The following is a 22,455-nucleotide window of genomic DNA, read 5'->3' as shown; positions in this document are numbered from 1 at the left end:
AATCAGAGGGCGGGTCCCCGGCTGACTAACAGCCAATAGGCGGAGGGGTTCATCATTAATTGACAGTCGTTGGGCGGGATCTATGACTGACTGACAGCCGGTGGGCCGGGTCCGGGTAACGGGCGACGATGGAGTCGGTGCGGCCTCAGCAGTCCGCGCCCGGTGGGGCTTTCCGCGGCCTGATGCCCGGGGCCCCGAGCTCGGCGCCAGTGTTGGGGCCGATCGCCAATCCCAATCCCGGGCCTGGCGGCGGGGCGGGCCCGGCGGACGAGCGGAGTCGGGCGGTGCTGCGGGAGGCGGTCGAAGCGGTGGTGAAGAGTTTCGCCAAACACACACAGGGCTACGGCCGAGGTGAGGGAGGGGCGGCTCTCCTCCCCCCCCCATCCCCAATCCCAGTCTCCGTCTCTATGTCTACCCCCATCCCTCACCGCTTGTCTCCATCTGTCTATAGCCATGTCCTGCCCGCGTCTCCCTCCTCCCCCACCCCCCCGTCCCGTACCCCCGTCTCCCTCCTCCCCCACCCCCCCGTCCCGACCCCCCGTCCCGTACTCCCGTCTCCCTCCTCCCCCACCCCTCCGTCCTCTCCCCCCCGTCCCGTACCCCCGTCTCCCTCCTCCCCCACTCCTCCGTCCTCTCCCCCCCGTCTCCCTCCCCCCACCCCTCCGTCCCGACCCCCCGTCCCGTACTCCCGTCTCCTTCCTCCCCCACCCCTCCGTCCCGACCCCCCGTCTCCCTCCTCCCCCACCCCCCCGTCCCGACCCCCCGTCCCGTACCCCCGTCTCCTTCCTCCCCCACCCCTCCGTCCCGACCCCCCGTCTCCCTCCTCCCCCACCCCCCGTCCCGACCCCCCGTCCCGTACCCCCGTCTCCCTCCTCCCCCACCCCTCCGTCCTCTCCCCCCCGTCCCGTACCCCCGTCTCCCTCCTCCCCCACTGCTCCGTCCTCTCCCCCCCGTCTCCCTCCCCCCACCCCTCCGTCTCGTCCCCCATCTCCGACCCCCCCACCCCCAAATCTAGTCTCTGTCTCCATCTGTCTATAGCCATGTCCTGCCCGCGTCTCCCTCCTCCCCCACCCCTCCGTCCCGACCCCCCGTCCCGTACCCCCGTCTCCCTCCTCCCCCACCCCTCCGTCTCGTCCCCCATCTCCGACCCCCCACCCCCAAACCCAGTCTGTCTCCATCCGTCTATAGCCAGGTCCTGCCCACGTCTCCCTCCACCCCCACTCCATCCTCTCCCCCCGTCTCCCTCCTCCCCCACCCCTCTGTCCTCTCCCCCCCGTCTCCCTCCTCCCCATCTCCGACCCCCCACCCCCAAACCCAGTCTGTCTCCATCCGTCTATAGCCATGTCCTGCCCACATCTCCCTCCACCCCCACTCCTCCGTCCCGACCCCTCATCTCCGTCCTCTCCCCCGTCTCCCTCCTCCCCCACACCTCAGTCCTCTCCCCCGTCCCGCCGTCTCCCTCCTCCCCCACCCCTCCATCTCATCCCCCATCTCCGACCCCCCACCCCCAAACCCAGTCTCTGTCTCCATCCGTCTATAGCCATGTCCTGCCCGCGTCTCCCTCCTCCCCCACCCCTCCGTCCCGTACCCCCGTTTCCCTCCTCCCCCACCCCTCCGTCTCGTCCCCCATCTCCGACCCCCCACCCCCAAACCCAGTCTGTCTCCATCCGTCTATAGCCAGGTCCTGCCCACGTCTCCCCCCACCCCCACTCCGTCCCGACCCCCCCCATCTCCATCCTCTCCCCCCGTCTCCCTCCTCCCCCACCCCTCTGTCCTCTCCCCCCCGTCCCGTACCCCCATCTCCCTCCTCCCCCACCCCTCCGTCTCGTCCCCCATCTCCGACCCCCGACCCCCAAACCCAGTCTGTCTCCATCCGTCTATAGCCATGTCCTGCCCACATCTCCCTCCACCCCCACTCCTCCGTCCCGACCCCCCATCTCCGTCCTCTCCCCCGTCCCCCTCCTCCCCCACCCCTCAGTCCTCTCCCCCGTCCCGCCGTCTCCCTCCTCCCCCACCCCTCCGTCTCGTCCCCCATCTCCGACCCCCCACCCCCAAACCCAGTGTCTGTCTCCATCCGTCTATAGCCATGTCCTGCCCGCGTCTCCCTCCTCCCCCACCCCTCCATCCCGTCCCCCGTCTCGTCCCCCATCTCCTTTCCCCCACCCCCAAACCCAGTCTCTGTCTCCATCTGTCTATAGCCATCTCCTCCCCCTCTCTGTCTCCGTCCTCCCCCCACCCTCGTCTTGTCCCCCATCTCCTTCCCCCCACCCCCAAACCCAGTCTCTGTCTCCATCCATCTATAGCCATGTCCTGCCTGCATCCCCATCCTTCCCCCGTCTCGGTCCCACCCCCTCTCATCCCCCATATCTGTCCCCCCCCAGACCATCTGTCTTCTCCCTCTCTCTCCCCCCCATGTCTGTCCCTCTCCCTGTCCAACCCTTCCTCCACCCCCTTTATCTTATCTGTCATCCCCACCCCCTCCCTGCATCTCCATTAACCCAGCTCCGTTGCCCTAACTGTCTGCATCCATCCCCTTCCCCGTCTGGGGGTCTCTCGTCCAAGTCATCATCTGTCCACCCCGTTTGTAACCTTGCCTGTCCCTCCCCACGCTCTCCTCCCTCCGAGCCCCGGTCTCTATAGACCGTTCCATCTGGGCACTGCATGTTGACCGTCTCTTTGCCGCTGGTGAGGTGAGTTCTGGGTGTAAGTGACTTGTGCTTTCCGGCCTCTTCCCAGTGAACGTGGTGGAGGCCCTGCAGGAGTTCTGGCAGATGAAACAGAGCCGAGGGGCGGACCTGCGTAACGGCGCCCTGGTGGTCTACGAGATGGTCCCTTCCAGCAGCCCCCCTTACGTCTGCTTCGTCACCCTGCCAGGGGGCAGTTGCTTCGGCAGTTTCCAGGTACTATGCTTCAACCACCCCCAGTGGCGCAGTGGGTAGAAACCCAGGCTGGATCCCCAGCTCTGTTAAGTGTGTGTGTGTGCAGTTTGCATACTCTCCCCATGAGCTTCCCCTCGATGTTCCGGTTCCACCTCAACGCTGCGGAGAGAGGCTGAGGTGGCCTGGGTCCCAGGTGGTGCTGAGCCTCCCGAGAGTTGTTGGAGCTGCACTCATCCTCGGAGTTAGCAAGTGTCCCCTCACAATCCTGACCTGTGCCTTGTAGAGCAGGGAGCGGTAACGTGGCGGATGTTGAGTGTATGGACTAACCCCACCCAGGGAATTAGAGAGTGACCCGTCACAATCCTGACCTGTGCCTTGTAGAGCAGGGAGCGGTAACGTGGCAGATGTTGAGTGTATGGACTAACCCCACCCAGGGAATTAGAGAGTGACCCGTCACAATCCTGACCTGTGCCTTGTAGAGCAGGGAGCAGTAACGTGGCGGATGTTGAGTGTATGGACTAACCCCACCCAGGGAATTAGAGAGTGACCCGTCACAATCCTGACCTGTGCCTTGTAGAGCAAGGAGAGGTAATGTGGCGGATGTTGAGTGTATGGACTAACTCCAGCCAGGCAGTTGGGAAGTGTCCCGTCACAATCCTGGCCTTACTTTATAGATGGGGATGCTCTGGTTCTCCCCCACATCCTAATGTGTGGGATTGGTGGGTAAATCACCTGCTGTAAATCACCCCCTGGTGGGTGAGTGGGGGTGTGCGCGTGTAGACTAGAATCTGGGGACATGGTTGCAAAAATATGGGAAGAGGGCACCAGGATGTGTTTAAATGGTCGGCACAGAGTAGATGGGCTGAAGGGCCTGTTTTCCTGCTGTACGAATCATTTGGGGTTGATAAGGGATGAGATCACTGACGATATCAGGACCTCCTCTTCCAGTTTTTGGTGGAGGTCAGGCCAGCATTTACCACTCATCCCTAGTTGTCCCTCGACAAAGTGGGAGTTAGGTGCGCTCTGGAACTGTGGTGATCGCACCGACCTCCAGCCACCCCTTTACACCCATCCCCGTTTCATTCTGGATGAAGCTGGGTCTGGCAGGGCTCTGAGAGGAGTCAGGTGTCGGGAGCTATGAATGGGGTCAGGGGCCATGAACTTCATCTGGGATCAAGCATCAGGGATCACATGCTGTGCTCAGGTCAGGAGTTGTGAATTGAGTCTGTGATTGTGGGGGGTTGGAACAGGAGTCACCTGTGTGGGCGGCAGCCGTTTCCTGCCTCCTAAGGTGTGCATTGCTTTGTCCACAGCTCTGCCCCACCAAGGCGGAGGCGAGGCGCAGTGCAGCCAAGATAGCCCTGATGAACTCTGTCTTCAACGAGCACCCTTCCCGCCGGATCAACGAGAGCTTTATTGAGAAGAGTGTGGCCGAGGCCCTGGCTTCCTTCAGTGTGAGTGGAGTGGGGGGGTCACTCCAATCTCCCAAAGCCCTTGCTCCCTCCTCCTCCTCTCCACTCCGAAATGAGGATTTTACCCTGCATTGCTCTCTCCTGACTCTTGAACTCAAGGTCAGGGTTCATGACCTTGTACCATTCTTGACCTTTGGCAGTGTAAAGCCAGGGTACACTCCACCTTGTCCACTCTTGACCTTTGAATGGGAGAGGTCAAGGTTAACTCTGTTTACCCCTGAAGCACTGAGCATTCAACAGCCACCCCCACCTGCCAATTTCAGCAGGCCATTTGGCCCATCGAGCCTGTGTTCCTTCCCTCTGGGACAGCAGACCACCAGGGTGGTGCCCTACATTGTCTGGCCTGAGTCCCGAGTGGCACAGCAGATCGGGGGGGGGGAGGGGTGGTCCCATCTCACCCAACCCAAGTCCCATGGGGCACAGCGGATCATGGGGGCAGAGGGTGTGTTATCCCACCTCACCCAACCTGAGTCCCATGTGGGACAGCGGATCACGGGGTGAGGGGTGCCTGAGTCCCGAGTGGGACAGCAGATCATGGGGGGGGGGGGTGGTCCCACCTCACCCAACCTGAGTTCCATGGGGGCAGAGGGTGTGTTATCCCACCTCACCCAACTGAGTCCCGAATGGGAGAGCGGATCGGGGGGGGGGGGACCCACCTCACCCAATCTGAGTCCCGTGTGGGATGGTGGGTTGGGTAGGACAGGGCTTCTGTCTTATTTCTGTCTCTGGATCCCCTTCAGGGTGACCAGGATGAAGCAGACATTCCCAACACTGGCATTGGAGCCTTCCGCTTCATGCTGGAATCCAACAGGGGGAAGTCCATGCTGGAGTTCCAGGTCAGTCCAGAGGGCGAGGGGGGCGGGGGGGCAGTGAACAGCTGGGGAGAGGGGACAGGGTTCTGGGGACAAGGGGGAACTGGAGTCGAGGTGGTGACTGGAGGGTGAACTTGGGAAAGAGGGGGAGATGGGACATAGAGGAAGAGTGAGTGGGGAACCAGAGGGAAACTACTGGAGGCAGGAGGGGCTTGGTGACAAGAGGGGATGGTATGGGCGGAGGAACTGGGGAGGACAGTGATGGCAAAAGGAGAAGGGGAACTGGGTCATGGGAAGGAGGGGATAGGGGAACCATTCCGGGAGGGGAAGGGTGTGAGGGTGGGGTTGGAGAGGCTTACAAAGTCTAAGAAGGTAGGTGGAACTTGGTGACTTGGGAAGCCCAGGCAACCGGTGACAGTGATGGGGCCTGTACGTAACTGGCTGTATCTCACCTCTCCACACCATATACCCCCACCCTATCCATCCTCTGTGTACCCTTTACAGGAGCTGATGACAGTCTTCCAATTACTGCACTGGAACGGGAGCCTGAAGGCTATGAGAGAGCGGCAGTGTTCCCGGCAGGTAGGTGCCCGTGCGGGTAATGCCGTGTCCGCAGGGCTGGGTGTCGTGTAGGCAGCAGATGATGTCCACACTGAAGGCTGGCATGGCGGTGGGGATAGGGTGGCAGTTCCCACGTACCTGATAATCCAGGCACAAACAGTCTCTGCCGACCACTCCAGTACCCATCTGAACTGAGCCCACTTCACTGCACCCACTCCAAACTCTTCTCTGGTCTCCCAGCTGCAGGAAGAGCAGTCCCACCATAAAACCATTAGACACAGGAGTGGAGTTAGGCCATTCGACCCTTCGAGTCTGTTCCATCCTGTCTGATTTATTATCCTTCAACCCCATTTTCCTGCCTTCTACCCATAACCTTTACACCCTTACAAATCAAACACCCATCAACCTCCATTTTAAATACACTCAATGACCTGGTCTATACAGATTCACCATCCTGTGGCTAAAGAAATTCCTTCTCATCTGTTCTAAAGGGACGCCCTTTTATTCTGAGGCTGTGCCTAGACTCCCCCACTATAGGGAGCATCCTCTCCACATCCATTCGATATTTAATAGGTTTCGATGAGATCCTCCCTCGTTCTCCTAAACGCCGGTGATTACAGAGGAGCCATCAAACGCTGCTGATATGCCCTTTCATTCCTGGGATCATTGTCGTGAACCTCCTCAAAGCCAGCACATCCCTTCTTCAACAAAGGACCCAGAAATGCTCCCGATATCCTTAAATGTGGTCTGACCAATGTCTTACAAAGCCTCAGTGAAAAAGATGCAGGGAAGATTCACCGGAATGTTACTGAAACTGGAGGGACAAGAAAGGCTGGGACTTTATTCCACGGGAGCATAGGAGGCTGAAGGCTGACCATCATACCATCTGCTGGAGCAACCAGAGATTCTGCAGATGCTGTATCAGCCATTCAGGCAGCATCGAACGAGGGGAATAAACAGTTTATGTTTTGAACCCAGTGTCTATGTTTCCAACCATAGAAGCTGCCTAATCCATTGAATTCCTCTAGCATCTTAAGACCATAAGACAGGAGCAGAATTAAGCCATTTGGTCCATCGAATCTGCTCTGCCATTCGATCAGCTGTTTTTTTTTCTTCCTCAATTCCATTCTCCCACCTTCTTGCCATAACCCTTAAACCTCTCACTAGGCAAGAATCCATCATTCTCTGCCTTAAGTACACCCAATGACTTGGCCTCCACAGCCCTCGATGGCAACAGATTCACCACCCTCTGAGAGGAGGAATTTCTACAGCCTCCTCTACTGCCATGACGAGGCTAAACTCAGGTTGGAGGAGCAACACCTCATATACCGTCTAGGTAGTCTCCAGCCCCTTGGTATGAACATAGAATTCTCCAACTTCTGGTAATTCGCTCCCCTATCCCTATGTCACTCTGCCCCCTCCCCCAGCTGCTTACCACCTCCCTCTTGGTTCCACCTCCTTCTACTACCCATAGTATTTTCCCCTATTCCTTCTTCACCTTTCCTGCCTATCACCTCCCTGCTTCCCCCCCCCCACCCCTTTATCTTTCCCCTTACTGGTTTTTCACCTGCAATCTACCAGCCTTCTCCTTCCCACTCTCCCCCCACCTTCTTTACAGGGCCACTGCCCCTTCCCCCTACAGTCCTGATGAAGTTCCGGCCTGAAACATCGACTCATTGTTTCCACGGATGCTGCCCGACCTGCTGAGTTCCTCCAGCGTGTTGTGAGTGTTGCTTTGACCCCAGCAACTGCAGACTATTTTGTGTTTACGATTTCTACAGCCAGTTTTAAAGCGGTCTCTTTATTCTGAGGCTGTGCCCTTAGATCCCACAGTCTTCAACTGATGGAGACAGTCTCTCCACGTGGCCTCTATCCAGGCCTTTGAGGTTTCAATGAGATCCCCCTCATCCTTCCAAACTCCACAGAGTACAGGCCCAGAGACATCAAACACTCCTCATACCTTACATCCCCGGATCATTCTTGTGAACCTCTTCTGCTTGTCTCCAGATTGAGCTCCAACCCGATTCTCACTCTCTCCCTCACCTTCCCGTCCCGCAGGAAGTGCTGGCTCACTATTCCCACCGGGCACTGGATGACGACATGCGGACCCAGATGGCGATGGACTGGGCGAGCCGCGAGCAGGAGATGCCAGGGCTGCTGGGCCGTGAGCTGGGGTCGGCTGAGCGGGAGCTGGAGGAGGCGCGGCTGGCCGGCAAGGAGCTGCGCTTCTACAAGGAGAAGAAGGACATCCTGGTGCTGGCCATGAGCCAGCTGGTCTCCAAGCCCAACACGAGCTGCTAAGGGATCCCCGGACCTCCGTCAGGCCCCTCACGCTCAGTTTATCCCACTGTGGGGGAAGTGTGGAGGATGGAACTGTGCCAGACGCCTCCTCCACCCCCTGCAGGTGCCAAGCTCACCGCCCCACACCGTATGTCATTCCTGCTTCCCCTCTTGCCCCCCAGTCTCCTCCCCCACCCCCAGATGACCTGCGCAATGGGAGGCTGCTGCTCCCACCGGGGTCTGTAGCTTCCTGGCGTGCACAGCTGCCTACATTTACTGCATTCAGTATCACTTAAAGTTTTCGAAGCTACTAATGTTCAGGAGGGAGAGAGAGAGAGAGAGAGAGAGACCAGATGTAGGGGGACATCGATCATGTGGTGCTTACGTTTCCTCCCCCAGCCAACTGTACCCGCAGTTCGCCACTACCGGTATAGTAATGTGCAGACGGGTTCACCTGACCGCGGTGGTCGGCGACTGTGGGCCGCTCAGGCTCTCCTTCATTGTGGCGTGTCCATTCTGCAGATGCTGGTAATCTTCAGCAACATGCACAAGATGTTGGAGGGACTCGGCGGTCAGGCGGTATCTGTGGTGGGGTCTCCTCCGCCTGAAACATCGACTTTTCATTTCCCCTCCTTAGAGACTACCTGACTTGGCAAATTGCTCAAAGTTCATTTATCATCATCGCATATACGGAGGAGAGGTCGACTGTGGATGTTGCGTCCTCACTGTCATCCACAGTCCAGAGCAGAATGATATGGAGAGCAAACTGCTCCTCACAGCCGATGAATCCAGAGGAATAGCAGGGACTGATACAGTTTGGCACCAGTGGAGTTACCAGTCAGCGTTGAACTGCATTACGGACTCCAGCTTGGATTTTTCTGGGGGGGGGGTGGCGGTTTACTCACCAAGCCTTCCCCAAGAGTGGGTATAGCCATAAGGCAGTGGAGGTTTGAGATCAGAGTTTTCCTTCTAGATGGGCTGCCAGCTATTGCTGATGAGCCTCATCTGGCCAAATCGACTGCTTTTAAGGTACCATTAACCCACCTCTGCCTCTTCTCTTACCAGCAGAAACAGCTCTGCCAGGCTTGTGTGGTTTAGCTACTGGACTTGGTTATCGGAGGTTATTTGAGATGCACGCCATTGGCAGCATTTAATAGGTAGTGGGAGTGTATCCCCATTACCAACCCTGGCTGCAAAAACTTTAATGAAGGCAGGGTGCGGTGAAAACACAGTACGGGCCCTCCGGCCCACGATGTTGTGCCGAGCTTTTAACCCACTCCAAGATCAGACTAACCTTTCCCTTCCACATATGGATGAAAGAAAAATGTAACACCATTGAAGAGAAAAGCTCTTGTTTGCATGACAGATCATTCCACACGTGAACAGATCGAGAAGTACAAGGAACAGACAGTGCAAATTAGTGTTACAGTTGCAGAGAAAGTGCAGTGCCATCAGACAAATAAATTGCAAGGGCCACGATGAGCTAGATTGGGAAATGGTTCAGTGTACAAGAGCAGGATAGAAGTTGTCCTTGAATCTAGTGGTGTGTGCTCTCGAGCTATTGTATCTTCTGCTTGGCAGGAGGGGAAAGACAGGGAAGTGATTTTGAATTTTACAGTCTGCCTGCACTTTCTCCGTAGCTGTTACACTTTATTCTGCATTCTGTTACCGTTTCGGTTTGTTCTACACCAGTGCTCTGTGTGATGATCTGATCTGTGTGAACAGTGTGCAAGACAAGGTTTTCACTGTGTCTCAGTACACGTGACAATAATAAACCAGTTCCTATTACGTTGGCTGCTTCTCTGGGGCATCAGGAAGTGTAGACAGAGTCCATAGAGGGGAGCCTGAGCTGCGTCCACAACACTGTTGTTTCTTGCAGTCAAGGGCAAAGTAAAACACTACACGTTGGAGGAATTCAGTAGGCCAAGTACCATCTATGGCAAGAAATAAAGAGTTGACATTTTGGGTCAAGACCTTTTGTCAGGTCTTAGCCCAATAAGTCAACTGTTTCCTTCTCTCTATAGATACTGTTAAGATGCTTTCTAGGTATATTTGTAAAAAAATGTTTTTATTCATTTACAGGATGTGGGCATCGCCAGCTAAGCCAGCATTTATTGACCATCCTGAGGTGTTGGGCGGGATTCCATGATTTTGACCTAGTGACAATGAAGGAATGGTGGTATGTTTCCAAGTCAGGATGGTGAGTGTCTTGGAGGGGGATTTTCAAGTGGGGATGTTTCCAGGTATCTGCTATTCTCGTCCTTCTAGATGGTAGTGGTCGTGGGTCTGGAAGGTGCTGCCTTAGGAACTATGGTGTGTTGTTGCAGTGCATCTTGCAGATAGTACACACTGCTGCAACTGTCTGTCGATGGAGGAAGGACTGGATGCTGGTGGAAGGGGTACCAATCAAGTGGGCTGCCTTGTACTGGATGGTGTCGAGCTTCTTAAGGGTTAATGGAGCTGCACTCATCCAGGCGAGTGGCCAGTATTCCATTACACTCCTGACCTGGAGACAATTTGCAATCATTGCTATCACCTTATTTATTGCTCTTTAGGGTATGATTCCCAAGTACAAACCCTTGCCCAGTTCCATCTTAAGGAATCCATTGAAACAATGAATTCTGATTGATTTATACTCAAGATGTGTGTCCAGAAATAGCATACTGGATAAATCAAAGAACAAGGACAAGTTCTGGTCTCTCTCTGTCTCTGATCTAAGGGGTAACTTTTATACTCTGTTTTATATTCATTACAAATTGTCAACAATTGCTGCATTTTACATAAACAGCAGTATTATATATTTAATACGTGGGGATGTAAACGATCACAGCCTTGTATTTTTTGCCAAAAGTTCTCCTCACTTGTGTATTCTTGCCAATAAAGTTCTCCTCACGAATATCCTATTGGTCACTTGCATTTGAGTCCTTGCTTTGCCTTCCAGTCAATCCAGTAACTCCAGTTCCTCCAGTTCAGGCTTTCCCAGATCTGGGAATGCCCTGCCATGGGAATGTAGAGAGCATAGAGAGCAGGGAAACAGGCCTTCAGCTTACCCAGTCCATTCCAACCCACTGACACCAACTCCCCCCCACCCTCACCCCCGCCCAGAGTTTACTGCTCACCCACAGCAATCGGGAAGCAGTGCACAGTGGCTGATCAACCTAACGCAAGATAAACTGCTGGAGGAACTCAGCGGGTCCGAGGAGGAAGAGGGGTGGTCGAGGACCTGAGTGTGCAGAGAGGTACAGACTGTATGTGGGGGTGAGGGGGTAACTTGGTTTATTATTGCCATGTGTATGGAGGGAGAATGGAAAACCTGTCTCGGGACACAGGGAGGAACGGAGCTCGTCTCGCTGTTGTTGCCTGTGTTGCTCTGCTGAGCATGATGTTGGCGGCAGAACGTGCGGCAGTACTTGGGCGTGATGGTTGTTAGTTCAAACAACACATTTCACTGTACGTTTCAATGCACGTGTGATAAACAAACCTGACTGAAGGCATACTACTCACACAGATCAATTTGTCACAGCAGTGCACTGAAAGTACAAGGGAAAATGGCTGGGAGGCGATCGGTGGAACCATGTGAGGGAGGGGAATGATGGGAGACAGGGATGAGTCTGGGTAACGATGAGTTGGGAGGGGGAGTGAAGGGATAGGAAAAGGTGAACAAGGAGAGGGAGAGAGAGACCCTGGGGAGGCAGGGGCAAGGGTGGGAGTGGTACCTGAATGTGGAAATACCATTGTTCACACAGACAGGTTGTAGATTACCCAGGCAGAATATAAGAAGCTGCTAATTCCACTTTGCCTTTCTCATCACCCTATAGGCTGAGGACAGTCAGGTTGGTATGGGAATGGGAGTGGACTGAGAGAGAATGGCCTACGCTTGGTCTCACTGGTGTACCAGATTGGAGAAGGTACCGGGACAGGTGTTACACCTATGGTTACAGAAGAAAATCTTGGGAGGGATGAGGGGGTCACAGGGACTGTGGTGCCTCTGGAAAGTGGCCGAGAGCTCTGCTAACACACACTCACTCACTCTCTCACTCTATGCCAGAGGTGGGAATCAAACTCAGTCTATGGAGCCAGGTTTTTTACATTTGGCTTTTGGTTTGCTGGCCTTTATAAATCAGAGCATTGAGTATTGGAGTTGGGATGTAATGTTGAAATTGTACAAGGCATTGGTGAGGCCAAATTTGGAATATTGTGTACAGTTTTGCTCACCGAATTATAGGAAAGATGTCAATAAAATAGAGAGTACAGAAAAGATTTACTAGAATGTTACCTGTGTTTCATCTCCTAAGTTACAGAGAAAGGTCGAACAAAGTTGGGTCTTTATTCTTTGGAACGTAGAAGGTTGAGGGGGCACTTGATAGAGGTATTTAAAATTATGAAAGGGATAGATAGAGTTGACATGGATAGGCTTTTACCATTGAGAGTGAGGGAGATTCAAACAAGAGGACATGAGTTGAGAGTTAAAGGGCAAAAGTTTAGGGGTAACATGAGGGGGAACTTCTTTACTCAGAGAGTGGTAGCTGTGTGGAACGAGCTTCCAGCAGAAGTGGTAGAGGCAGGTTCGATGTTGTCCTTTAAATTTAAATTGGATAGATATATGGACAGGAAAGGAATGGAGGGTTATGGGCTGAGTGCAGGTCGGTGGGACTAGGTAAGAGTAAGCGTTCGGCATGGACTAGAAGGGCTGAGATGGCCTGTTTCCATGCTGATCTGCACTGTAACAACCCCACTTTCTAAGCTTCACACTTGACCCAAGCAGCTTTCACCTTGGTGTTTAGATGATTCCAATGTTCAAAGGCTCAAGAACAGCTTCTGTTCCACTGTTATCAGACTGCTGAGTGGACCTTTTGCACGAAACATGGACTGTTGACATCATCTCCATCAACACAAGTGCACCACAGGGCTGGGTGCTCAGTCCCCTGCTCTACTCGCCTTATGCTATGACTGTGAGGCTAAAGGCTCCAAAACCATATTTAAATTTACTGGCAACACCACTTGTAGGCTGAACCAAAGGAGGTGACAAACATAGGAGGGAGGTTGAAAATTTGGCCGAGTGGTACCACAACAACAATCTCTCACTCAATGTTAGCAAGACCAAAGAAATGATTACTGACCTCAGGAGGAGGAAACCAGACGATGAACCAAGGAACGATTTTCTTTAAAGACAGTCTCGCAGCTTCATGGACACCGTCACCGAGACATTCTTATTTCCAAACTGAGAATTTTATTTCAACATTCAAATTACCCAATGTGTTATAACAGGATTCAAACTCCCGACCCTGGCACTGTCCCTTCCTTCCCACCATGGGACAGATCCAGAGGGGAAAGGAGGGAGCCAACATCTTTTGCAAAAAAAACATTTGACCTACCCCTCTAAAGAGAATCCAGTTCGAATTCCAGCCTTAAAATGACAAGGCCTTTTTGTGGCCTCTACATTTTTTTGCTTGGCTTCGTCATTTTTGTTTTGTTACAAAAACTGTCACCTTGACTCCACACAAACCTCAAAGTACAAACAGTTCATCTCATTTAAAAACTTTGTCCGGAGATTCCACAACAAAACCAAGAGGGTAGGCCTCAAAGTGGCCATGCGCTCCTCTGAGACATATGACTTGGGTTTTTCAACCGCCCTGTAAAAAAATGCTTCACCCTCCCGCCAGGCTCAGAGATGCTTAAATTTCTTGCTCCTCGCCTTTGACTTTTAACCCTTGACCACACTCCCTCCCCTTAAAATTATCTCACTGATTGAAGGTAAAATTGTTAATGGCACAGTTGCAAAATTCTCCAGACAAAGGCACTCTATAAATGGTAGTTAGGGTGTTGGGTCATTGAAACTACCACCATTAATTGTACTGGGCTAGTCAAGACGTCCACAGCCATTTGCCAATATAGGCATGGATCTTCCCCCCCCCCCCAACACTTTATATCTCTTTAAAAGCACCCACACCCTCCCCTTTACATCGATGAAATGCTATTTGACACAAGAGACCTTGCACCACCCAGTGACACTTGACCCTTTGCTGTCTTAACATTAGATGTTGTCACCTATTTTAACATGAATTATCAAGAATTACATTCATTTTCAAATCAAATACATGGAGAATATATATTGGCCAACCAGTACACCGAATACCCTCATCAGTCACAGAAACAAACCCACTCAGAACCCAAAAACAACTTTTTTTGTGAATATACACTCCCAACACACAGGACCAGGAGAACGCCAGAGAGGGTCACAGACGCAGCCAACTCCATCACGGGCACTAGCCTCCTCACCATCGAGTGCCTCAGGAACACGGCATCCATCACTGAGGACCCTCAGTATCCAGAGCATGCCCCCCTCTCTTACTGCCATCAGGGAGGAGGTACAGGAGCCTGAAGATCCACATTCAGTGACTCAGGAACACCTCCTTCCCCTCCGCCTTCAGATTTCTGACCACCACCTCACCAGTCCTCTTTTGTGCTATTTTACTGTAACTTACAATAAACTTTTATGTCTGTGCTGTAGCACTGTAAGACTATCATGGATGGGAGGGGTTATAGTGGGCTTTGCAGAATAATAGTTTGGCACAGACTAGAAGGGCAAAGGGCTTCAATCCGTGCTGTGGTGCTCTTTATATCTTGCACCCCACTGCTGCCACAAAAAAAACAGGTTATACAACATAATAAACAACCTGATTCAGATATTAAGTACCCATCTATTTCCTACTGTAGCCGTAACAGTTACATGTCCAAAGTGTCTCTGTCCCTTTAACCTGCTGTGGCACAGTTAAAACAACTGGCAGATTGCTTCACTGACTTTGATGCCATGGGCTCAGGGAAATCAGTTTAACACCGACATCACACAGTAAAACTACGATAATCTATCAATCTGGACATCCTGATCGTCTGACACCGCATCACAGCTGTACAAGCCGTCAGTTAGACCACACTCAGCAGTTCAGTTCTGGCCACCACAATGCAGGAAGGATGTGGTAGCAATAGAGAGAGGGTGCGAATAATCCTGGGAATGAAAGGGTTAACAATGAAAGGCCTGTGTTTGATGGCTTTGGGCCTGTACTCACCTAGTTTAGAAGAATCAGGGCAGGGAGCTCATTGAAACCTATTGACTATTGAACTGCCTAGACACGTAGAGGTTGTTTCCTATAGCGTGCGAGTCTCGGACCAGAGGGCACAGCCTCAGGACAGAAGGACGTTCCCTCAGAATAGAGATGAGGAGGAATTTCAGCTGGAGGGTGGTGAATCTGTGGAATTTATTGCCAGACAGCCGTGGAAGGCAGGCCGCTGGGTATATTTAAAGCAGAAGTTGGTAGGTTCTTGATTAGGAAGGGTGTCAACACTTATGGTGAGAAGGCAGGAGAATGGGGTTGAGAGAGAAAATAAATCTGCCGTGATTGAATGGCGGAGCAAACTCGATGGGCCGAATGGCCTAATTGCGCACCAAGACTTAGGGTCTTGTGAATGAGATTCGCCAAGGTGTTGCCAGGAGAGAAGGGCAGGAGTGAAATGGAGAGGCTGACAGGATGGGTCTTTATCACCGCTGAAGTGTGACCTCAGCGGTTTCTAATGTTATGGAGAGAATAGTGTTTCATCCCCATGACAGGGGAGCCTAGAACAAGAGGGCTTCGATTTGAGGTGAGGGGGGATGAATTTAAAAGATTTTAAAGTCAAAGTCAAGTCTCCCCCCCCCCACAGACACACACACAGAGGGTGGTGAAATATTTGGAAGGAGCTGCCAGAGATTGAAGTTCAGGCTGGTTCAATTTAAGAGATATTTGTGTAATTAAATGGATATGAAAGGTTTAAGAGGGGTACAGATCAAATGCAGGATCCCAAGGCCCTGCTCTGTGTTTTATAAAAGAGAAAGGGGATATGGGCCCAATCATAACACCATAAAATACAAGAGCAGAATTAGGCCATTCAGTCCATTAAGTCTGCTCTACATTCAATCTTGGCCAATTTTCTTTATAACCCCATGCTCTTACCTTCTCCCCATAACCCTTAACCACCATCCCACCCCCTTTACCAAGAATCTATCCACCTCTGCCTTAAATACACCCTGTGGCTTGACCTCCATACCCTTCTTTGGCAACATATTCCACAGATTTACTACCGTCTGGCTAAAGAAACCCTCTTCCTCTCATCCCTTTATTCTGAGGATCCCAGAGTCTCCCACTGATGGAAACACTCTCTTCACTAGACCTCTCAGTATTCAGTAGGTTTGAATAAATTCCCCGTTAGCTTTCTGAATTTAAAACAAGTGGGAGTAGCATAAATAAGCATCATGGTCCTTACATAGAAACAGGCTATTTGGCTCAACTGGCCCATGCTGACTAAGATTCCTATCTCAGCTAGTCTCATTTGCCTATGTCCTTCTAAACCTTTCCTATCCATGTAGCTGTCCGTATCCCTCTAAACCTTTCCTATCCATGTACCTGTCCGTATCCCTCTAAACCTTTCCTATCCGTGTCCCTGTCCGTATCCCTCTAAACCTTTCCTATCCGTATACCTGTCCATATCCCTCTAAACCTTTCCTATCCATGTACCTGTCTATATCCGTCTAAACCTTTCCTATCCGTATACCTGTCCATATCCCTCTAAACCTTTCCTATCCGTGTACCTGTCCATATCCCTCTAAACCTTTCCTATCCATGTACCTGTCTATATCCGTCTAAACCTTTCCTATTTGTGTACCTGTCCAAGTATCTTTTAAATGTCAGTAATGTACCTGCCTCAACCACTTCCCCTGGTAGCTCGTTCTATTTACTGACCCCCTCTGGGTGAAGAACTTGCCCTCAGGTTCCTATTAAATCTCTCCCCTCTCATCTTGAACCTGTGCCCTCTAGTCCTTGATTCACCAGCCCTGGGGTAAAGACTGTGTGCGCTCACCCTATCTACACCCCTTGTGTTTTTATGCACCTCTGTAAGATTCTTCTACTCCAAGGAATAAAGACCCAGTCTCTCCCAATAACTCAATCCCTCAAGCCCCAGCACCTTTCCTTGAACAGGGTAAACAAAACTGTGGACAATATCCCAAATGCAGCCTCTCCAACATCTATCGTGTAATCTCTCAAATTCGGTACTCAATGGTCTGACTGATGAAGGCTATCATGTCAAATGCATAACAGAGTTGGGCTGAAGGGCCTGTTTCTGTGCCCTTCCTGGGATGGCAGGACTTCCATATGATGAAAGACTGGATCGACTAAGCTTATACTCACTGGAATTTAGAAGATTGAGGGGGGATCTTACTGAACGTATAAAATCCTAAAGTGATTGGACAGGCTAGATGCAGGAAGATTGTTCCCGATGTTGGGGAAGTCCAGAACGAGGGGTCACAGTTTGAGGATAAAGGGGAAGCCTTTTAGGACCGAGATTAGGAAAAACTTCCTCACACAGAGAGTGGTGAATCTGTGGAATTCTCTGCCACAGGAAACAGTTAAGGCCAGTTCATTGGCTATATTTAAGAGGGAGTTAGATATGGCCCTTGTGGCTAAAGGGATCAGGGGGTATGGAGGGAAGGCTGGTACAGGGTTCTGAGTTGGATGATCAGCCATGATCATACTGAATGGCGCTGCAGGCTCGAAGGGCCGAATGGCCTACTCCTGCACCTATTTTCTACGTTTCTGTGACCCTGCTTCTCCTACACCCTCCAAACCGTCATTCTACTTTTTGCTCCTTTTAAACTTCAAGAGAAGATGCACAGTTACGCCATGTAACAGCTTTGGAAGCAAAATGTGTTGGAGAATCACATCCAATAGTCCAGAGGGTGCCAGAACATTGGAAGTTTTAGTGTGGCCACGATGCTGAAGGGGTAGGGCCTGATCTGGAGATCTGGGCAGGGACCTGTCAACTCCTGGCCTCTGATCCCCTTCACCCAACCAACTCCCTTCCCATTCCCCGATCTCAAAGGGCTGGCAATCCAACAGAGAACAGAGGGATGAAGGGCAACCATGTTACCAGTGTCATAGCCACCCACAACACGTTTTCCACCCAACTGGCAGAGGGCTCGATTCTCCTGCAACACTTTACTGTAAAAATTAAACTGTGTACTTATTAAGTTTCTCTTTTGCTATTTAGAATAATCCAGAAAGAAACAGGGGTTACATTCCAATGCATGTTGGTACAAGTGACCATTTTCTCTGAACCATCAGAAACTTCAGTCATTCCACTGAAACTCTTTCCCCCAATGTCTCCACTGAATTTCCCCTCAACCTGATCTGGCCCGAAAGCCTTGGCTTTTCCCGTCAGAGGTCGAGAGGCCAGTAGGTCGTGGATGTTATTGGCTGTGGTGACCAGAGATTGATCGGGTGGTTGAGAAGATGTCTCTCCACCTCCTGCCCCTCAACCTCAAACCCTGTACCCTATCAAACAACCATGGCTTCCTGCTGTTGTGCCATTGGGTTTTCTGTAGCCATTACTGTTGATGGTGAATCCCAAGATGTTGATTATGGGGGGACTGGGTGATGGGAATGTCTCTTGAGTGAGGAGACCTTCACCATCATCAAACACACACCTTGGGCTTGGGTCTAAAGCCAACATCTGTGATACTTCACTAGCACTGCTGCCTCAGGCCTCCAGAGACCCAGGTTCAATCCTGAGCACTGCGTCTCTGTGTGGGCATGTTCGCCCTGTGACCCCCGTGGGCTTCTCTGGGGTTCCCCCCTCCAACAGGACAACCACTGGCGGGGTCAGTGGATTAAACTGCCCCCCTGGTGGGTGGGTGAGGGGTACATTCTGGTGGGGGGTGGTGGGAAAAGGGGAGAATGTAATGGGTGGTTAGTATGGAGTGGGTGGGCCAAAGGGCCAGGTCGCTTGACATGTCAGCTCCATCCCAACTCGGGAGAATAACCACATCTCCACGTGCTGGTGAATGATCCCACAATTGTGAACTGCAACAGAGATCGTGTCTCCCTTTTAACAAACCTCCCGTTTAACCGGAGCACAACCATGAACACCATCAGCGGGGGTGGTGGGGTGGTGGCGGGGGGGGGTGTAGTGTTCTCATAACCTTGTCCGAGCACAGGACACAAGCTGCAGACCTGTCCGGAGGGGAAGAGGGGAGGAGGCCCCACCTAGCCAATCGGCAGAGGCAAACAGAAGGGCCTTCTGTCCTGGACATGTATCGGGCCCTCTGATTGGTTGGAGCGCAGCCCCTGACTGAAGGAGCCAGGGAGATTCAACAGAGACATTTAAGGCAAAGAGGTTTAATCGAGTCACTTGGTTCTTGGTTGGTCACAGTAAGTGGAAGTGACTGGCAAAAGAGAGAAGTGAGAAGATTCTTCAGTGGTGTGAGGGCATGAATGAGGGGGAGATGCACTGTCAAAAGAGATGATTTAAGGCAGCAGAGACACGCCCAGCTGAATACCCAGACATTGATTCAGTGGGGCCCCCAACTCACATAGAAAGGACACAGATCTGGTTCCTTTCGCCACTGACCGATCCTCAGTCGAGGTCAGTGGGGGCAGAGGCTAGCACGGCAGGAAACCGGCAGCTCCAGTGGGTCAGTGTGAGACCTGCCTGTGCACTCTGGGCACAACTCAACATCTTTCCTTATTGATACCATTTGGAGTCTACACATGTGCTGAATCAAACAGTCTACAGAATCTACTTGTGTGCAGAATCTATTCCTGGGACGTGGTGCATCAGTCCACAGAATCTACTTTTGGGGCCTGCTGCAGCGGAGTCAATTCTATTTTTGTGGTACACTGCAGCAGTCCAGCGCACTGCACCAGTCTATAGAATTTAGGTGTCCTGCACTACAGCAGAATCCACTCCTGGAATGCACTGCACCAGACGGTCTGCAGAATCTAGTTACGGGGTAACACCACAGCAGAATCCAGCACTGTGGTATACTGCTTTGGTCCACAGAATCTACTTAAGGGGCAAATCACAGCAAGTCTATTTCTGTGATGCACTGCAGCAAGCAGGCTGCAGAATCTACTTATAGATTGCACTACAGCAGGATGCATTCCTGTGGCACAGTGCATCAGCCTACAGAATCTACTTTACAGTAAACTCCAGAGCACTGCATCAAACAGTCCACAGAATCTAGTTGTGTGGTGCACTGCAGCAGCCAGACTACAGAGACTCTGTGCTACAGGACAGCAGGAGACGAATAAACTGCAGCAACCAGACTACAGAATCTAGTTGCGCGGTGCACTACAGCGCCCACCCTGTGGTGCCTTGCAGAGTCCACATGCGCAGTCCTGGGATGCACAGCACCAAACTAGAGCAGGGGTCCCCAGCCTGGGGGCCACGGACCCCTGGCATTAAACGAAAAGGTTGGGAGCCCCTGGTCTAGAGTCTGCTGAGTGATCCAAAACTCAGGCAAAAGGGATCTAGTGATCACTGAGGGCATTTGGAGGTGCAATGACAGATGCTTTTGTGGCCAGTGGCTGCATTTCTGGGGGGAGGGGCCTCCGACCCCAGCTCTTGTGTAGAATCACATCGCAAATCCAATCACTCTTCCCTCCGGTGAAACAAAATGCAACCCAACTCTAAGGAGCAAAGAAACCCCATCAACAAACAATTCATCCCCCTGTCCCCACCTCCCTCCTGCGCCCATCACTCCAACAGACAGCACAGATAATCCCCATTCAAGGGCGAGCATTGACGTACGCCCCTCCCTGTTTCCCCCCACCCTCCCTCCCCTCCCCGCTCCCACCCCTTTGGCTTCTGTGCACCAGGGTATTTGCAACTCCTGGCTGTGGACGCCGGGGGGGGGGGAGGGGGAATTGGGGGGGGGGGGAGGGCATTGACGTTGAGCTTCATATCGGCGTTCCAGAATCCGGACGAGGGCACAGAACAGCAGAAGGTAGGGATCCAGGGGTCCAACCTCCGAAGGGGCTGCAGTTGTTCACAGCTAAAAGGGGAGGAGGGTGGGGGACAAATCACAAACAGGTTAACACAACCTGAAATACACTGGGCTGGTACAACAACAGGCCAAGCCTCGTACTCAGGATAATTCTGTCCCAATGCCTCCCCTCACAAGGAAGAGTGCACGGGAGGTTTACAAAGGTGTAGCCAGGTCTCGAGGGACTGAATAATGGGGAGAGGTAGAGCAGGTTGGGACTTCATTCATTTGAGCGCAGGAGACTGAGGTGAGAGGCTGAGACAGGGTGAATTCCCACAGACCTTTCCCCATGGTTAGGAGTCAAGAACAAGAGGACACAGGTTTGAGGTGAGAGGGCAGAGATGTAAGTAACATTTTGAGCTATCAGTGTGTGGGAGCGCAGTGCTTAGCGTAATGCGACTGCAGTCCCTGCGACCTGGGTCCACGTGGGTCTCCTCCCACTGCTCCCGTTTCCTCCCACAGTCCAAAGACGGAGGCGTCCGCAGGTTCATTGGTCACACGGGTGTAATTGGGCTGTGTGAGCTCATTCAGCCAGAAGGGCCTTTTACTGTGTTGTATCTCAAATAAAATCAATGAGAAGCCGGGGGAATGGTACATTAATAACATTTAAAGTGTCCTATCTGTGTATTTGTCCATATCTCTCTAAACCTTTCCTATTCGTGTACCTGTCCATATCCCTCTAAACCGTTCCTATCCGTGTACCTGTCCGTATCCCTCTAAACCTTTCCTATCCGTGTACCTGTCCATATCCCTCTAAACCTTTCCTCTCCGTCCGTGTACCTGTCCAAGCATCTTTTCAATGTTGTGAATGTACCTGCCTGATAAAACTTCCTCTGACAGCTCGCTCTGTATACGAACCACCAAAATATTTGCGTCTCAGGTTCCTCTCCCCCTTTCATCTTAGACCGGTGCCTTCTGGTTCTCGACTCCCGAACCCTGGGGAAAAGGCTGTGTGCATTCGGCCTGTCTCTGCCTCTCGTGATTTTATGCTCCTCCATCAGTCTGCTGCACTCCAAGGAATCAAGTCCCAGCCTTCTCGACCTCTCTCTATAACTCCTGAAGCCACAGCCACACCTTCACAAACCTGCACTCTGGGTACTCCCAGTGAAACAGACAAACACGGCAGAGTCAATGACAAACCAACGGGCAACAGAAGATAAACATGCAAAATAAAATGAAAATAAATAGATAATATGCAGAATGTGAGTTGTAGAGTCTCTGGCAGCGACTGGCCACGGCACCTGACAGACTAGCAAGGGAAGTCAGTACAGACACGATGGGCTGGAAGGACTGTTCTCCTGATGTGCAACTCACACCAAACGCTGGAGGAACTCAGCAGGTCAGGCAGCATCTACCGAGGAGAATAACCTGTCCACGTTTCAACGCCACCCACCAGGACCGGAAAAGGAGGGGGGAAAATGCCGAGTAAGAAGGTTGGAGGGGAGGGGAGAGGACGAGCCAGCGGGTGATGGGTGAGACCAGGCACTGGGTGGGGCTGGGGGGTTGAAGTAAGAAGCTGGAAGGCGACTGTTGGAAGAGGTAAAGGGCCGAAGGAAGAGGGGACATTGGATCACGAAGGAAAAGGGAGGGAGGAG

At 52.3% G+C, this 22,455-nt stretch overlaps 2 protein-coding genes across 3 annotated transcripts in view; one reads left to right on the top strand and one right to left on the bottom strand.

The window, feature by feature from the left end:
- The first annotated feature begins 89 nt into the window (after positions 1-89).
- On the top strand, positions 90-10,898 carry lix1l (limb and CNS expressed 1 like). Its single transcript, XM_063041935.1, has 6 exons — positions 90-351; positions 2,737-2,900; positions 4,193-4,333; positions 5,092-5,187; positions 5,668-5,745; positions 7,783-10,898. Exons 1-6 carry the CDS (start codon positions 129-131, stop codon positions 8,023-8,025), a joined length of 945 nt encoding a protein of 314 aa, XP_062898005.1. The 5' UTR covers positions 90-128; the 3' UTR covers positions 8,026-10,898.
- Positions 10,899-11,068: 170 nt separating this feature from the next.
- LOC134343072 (tripartite motif-containing protein 46-like) overlaps positions 11,069-22,455 on the bottom strand; it is an 81,124-nt gene continuing 69,737 nt past the window's right edge. For both annotated transcript variants that reach the window (XM_063041931.1, XM_063041932.1), the window contains exon 11: positions 11,069-20,869. In XM_063041931.1, coding sequence (XP_062898001.1) covers positions 20,775-20,869 — 95 coding nt within the window. In that variant the 3' untranslated portion in view covers positions 11,069-20,774. The remainder of the gene's footprint in view (positions 20,870-22,455) is intronic.

The sequence above is a fragment of the Mobula hypostoma genome, chromosome 2, assembly GCF_963921235.1.
Source record: "Mobula hypostoma chromosome 2, sMobHyp1.1, whole genome shotgun sequence".
NCBI classification, from domain to species: domain Eukaryota; kingdom Metazoa; phylum Chordata; class Chondrichthyes; order Myliobatiformes; family Myliobatidae; genus Mobula; species Mobula hypostoma.
Note: the sequence above shows the minus strand (reverse complement) of the source record. Positions and strands in the feature narration are given on the sequence as shown.